This window comes from Hippocampus comes, unplaced genomic scaffold (assembly GCF_001891065.2).
Source record: "Hippocampus comes isolate QL1 unplaced genomic scaffold, H_comes_QL1_v1.1 C16741804, whole genome shotgun sequence".
In the NCBI taxonomy this organism is placed as follows: Eukaryota; Metazoa; Chordata; class Actinopteri; order Syngnathiformes; family Syngnathidae; genus Hippocampus; species Hippocampus comes.
In genome coordinates this window covers 1-778 of record NW_017837962.1, presented here as the reverse complement: position 1 = coordinate 778, position 778 = coordinate 1, and the positions used below count along the sequence as shown (strand labels likewise).

At 49.7% G+C, this 778-nt stretch overlaps 1 protein-coding gene across 1 annotated transcript; it reads right to left on the bottom strand.

Moving 5' to 3' along the window:
• Positions 1 to 146: 146 nt before the first annotated feature.
• On the bottom strand, positions 147 to 769 carry LOC109509043 (acyl-CoA dehydrogenase family member 11-like; the record flags this gene model as incomplete). Its single annotated transcript, XM_019858969.1, has 3 exons — positions 647 to 769; positions 314 to 454; positions 147 to 239 (listed from the first exon to the last, which is right to left on the bottom strand). Coding segments are annotated over exons 1-3 (258 nt in total), but the record flags the coding sequence as incomplete, so codon positions are not given.
• Between the last annotated feature and the right edge of the window lie 9 nt (positions 770 to 778).

Below are 778 nucleotides of genomic sequence, written 5' to 3'. Positions count from 1 at the left end.
GACATGTTAATGACTTCGGAAATTGTGCTACTGGGCGACTGTTCAACATGATGTCATAAAAATGCCAAAAGACAATAACCATTTTCAGTATGAAAAAGTAACAGGATTAGTTTTATGTGGGCAAGAAAATCTGGGTCATCGTTCACCTGTGCATCCCGAAGTAGTCCTGGCAGCCCGGTGTCCTCGATGTAGCCCTGCCCGCCAAAGCTCTCCAAACCCTCGGACACCACAGCGACCGCCTGAAATTAAAAACGAGCTCAGAGTCCAGACTCAGTTGGACAACCTTTGGCTAGTCCTAAGCACTTGTGCTCGCCTGTTTGGCAGTGTAGAGTTTGACAACAGGTGTGAGGAGACGTAAGAGGTGTGTATCAAACTGGGTGGCGATGCCGCTCTCCTCTCGTCCCAAAAGGCGGCAGACATCCATCACCAGAAGGAACGCTCCACGACTCTCCACCTGCGTACGTCACAGGCATATAGCCATTGCATACAAAGTGAATACGGAGAGTCGACACACCCCAGCCCTCAATTTTGTGCACTTAGCAGTTTGTCGCTCTATTACTTAAGTCCATGTATTTGCATTCGTTCATGAGTAGAGCTGACACATCCAATATGGTGGATGCACGGACGCATCACAGAAACAGCTTACCTCCATCCTGGCAAGGGTCTGCATGTGCAGCGGGTGCTCTTTAAGAAGCTTTCCGAAAGCCGTGCGGCGAGTGGCATAGTCACGTGCTAACTGGACCACCCTGTGCGCACATGAGCATCATTAATCTGCTCA